The 1,968-nt window shown below is 34.2% G+C and overlaps 1 protein-coding gene across 1 annotated transcript; it reads left to right on the top strand.

Moving 5' to 3' along the window:
* The first annotated feature begins 205 nt into the window (after positions 1–205).
* On the top strand, positions 206–1,672 carry LOC109243769. Its single transcript, XM_019410749.1, has 2 exons — positions 206–493; positions 536–1,672. The coding sequence occupies exons 1-2, from the start codon at positions 377–379 to the stop codon at positions 1,184–1,186; spliced, it is 768 nt and encodes a 255-aa protein (XP_019266294.1). The 5' UTR covers positions 206–376; the 3' UTR covers positions 1,187–1,672.
* The last annotated feature ends 296 nt before the right edge of the window (positions 1,673–1,968 follow it).

Below are 1,968 nucleotides of genomic sequence, written 5' to 3'. Positions count from 1 at the left end.
GAAGTATTGCCATGTACGATTGGGAAAGCCTTGGTTTCTTGATCATAATCTTCCTATTGATGTAGAATGGAATAGGTATGTGGTTGATATAAGGGGCATTCCTTCATTCCTAATCACTTTGAGGATAAGTTGTTGGCAAGGCTAGATATTGGAAGTGGAGTTTGGAGTGCAAATCAATTTCATGATTGGGGATTACAAGGATGAAGTAATTTATGGGTTTGTTCCATTACATGCTTGCCATATCATCCTTGGGCGACCTTGGTTGTATGATAGAGATATTTTGCATCAAGGAAGGAAGAATCGCTACTCTCTTAAGTGGAAAGGCAAGTTAGTGACACTTGAACCCTTGGAACCAAGTCAAGTCTTGAAAGCGCAAATGAGTTTGAGAACATCCTTGAAAAATACAAAGAGAAAAAGTAAGGATGAGAGACAAAAGAAAGAGAGGAGTGAGGGAGAGAAAAGTGACAACTCTAGGGTGGAAAAAGGAGAGGAAGTATGGAGTGAAGTGAGTGAGTCGTCACAAGAAAAGAGTGAAGAGCTTGACAAGAAAATGAGAGAAAAGAAAGAGGAAAAACAAAAAGAGAGTGAGGATTTTTCTTATTCTAATGCTACTAATCTTTCTTCTTTCTCTAGTTGTTTTGTATCTTATGTAGGGACTTTTGGAGAGGAGCCATCAAGTGACATTCAACCAACTTTGAAGAGCTTGAAAGAAGATCAATATATCTTTTCAAGAGAACTTATGGAATTCCTTGAGCAAGTTCAAGGTAAAGAGAATACTTTAGAAATGCTTCAAGGTAAAATAGCTTATCCTTCTACTCTTGATACTTTAGTTGATTGTGGTGACACTTTGAGTTTGAAAGATAGCTATGATATTGATGAGTTTGATATTTCTTTATCTTGTGATGAGAAAAATAATTGTGGCTTGCAACTAGCTAAGAGTTCTTGTGGATTATTGGATGATTCTAGTTCTTTGTTTAATGACTCTTTAGCTAGTGATGATGTTGAGTCTTATGATAGTCCACCTTTATGGGATGATGCATGTGATGATTCTTTTGACTCCACTTTAACCTTGTTGGTAGAAAGTTTTGAACTTTATGAAAAAACGACTCAAGAAAATGTGTTGATGAATTTTTTGATTCTATTTCCATTCCTTTGGAAGAAAGATTCAATTTTTATGATGGAATAGGCAAATTTGAATGTGGTGATTTGGTTGATAGTAAAAAGGAAAGTAAAGTTTTTGATGCTAGCATTAGTATTAATTGCTTTACTTATCTTATTCCTACTTTTGAAAGAACATTCTCGTTAGATTTTGCTAATGCTTCTATGAGAAAAGGTAAGAATATTACTTTTGGTGGTTTGATTGATCATTGTGAGCAAAAAGAACCTAACTTTATTGATTATTTTGTGAAGGTTCAACAAGGAAAAGTTGCTAAGGGTAAGGAAAGTCTTGAAATAATACTTTGGCATATTATTTGTCAAGAGCTTTTTCTTTTGTCGGAAAGCAAGAATGGTATGTACATTTGGCTTATGCTTATCTTGTGCTTATCTAAAGCCATTGAGGTAAAGATACATAACTTTGAGTATTTTGATATTCTTTGTATGATTATAATTGCTACTCAAAAGTATTTTTCAAACTAAGTAGCCAACTTTGAAAAACACTTTTGAGAAAAACACTTATTAAAATAAGCTAATTTTACAAGCTTGGCCAAACTAGCTATAAGCTTCTTCTGAGAGATAGAAAAAGTTGCCATGTGAAGTTGTTGTTGGAAAGTATATGGATACTCGGGGATTAAAGTTTGTTTTTGACCCCGGAGTTGTTCCTTATTGTGGTAAAGTGTCTTTCTTTTGATTGGAGAGTATGATTTCTATTGCTTCTTATGACACTTGGTTATACCATAAAAGTGTGCACTTTGTTGAGACCTTTACAAGATTGTGGTTTTATTGGAGGCATGTGACTTTATCTTCTCT

This window comes from Nicotiana attenuata, unplaced genomic scaffold (assembly GCF_001879085.1).
Source record: "Nicotiana attenuata strain UT unplaced genomic scaffold, NIATTr2, whole genome shotgun sequence".
NCBI classification, from domain to species: domain Eukaryota; kingdom Viridiplantae; phylum Streptophyta; class Magnoliopsida; order Solanales; family Solanaceae; genus Nicotiana; species Nicotiana attenuata.
Note: the sequence above shows the minus strand (reverse complement) of the source record. Positions and strands in the feature narration are given on the sequence as shown.

Bases quoted from the DNA above. Each gene is read 5' to 3' on its own strand.
- LOC109243769 (XM_019410749.1), top strand. From the start codon at position 377: ATGAGTTTGAGAACATCCTTGAAAAATACAAAGAGAAAAAGTAAGGAT. The intron at 494-535 runs GTATGGAGTGAA...GAAAAGAGTGAA, and splicing joins GGGTGGAAAAAGGAGAGGAA to GAGCTTGACAAGAAAATGAG.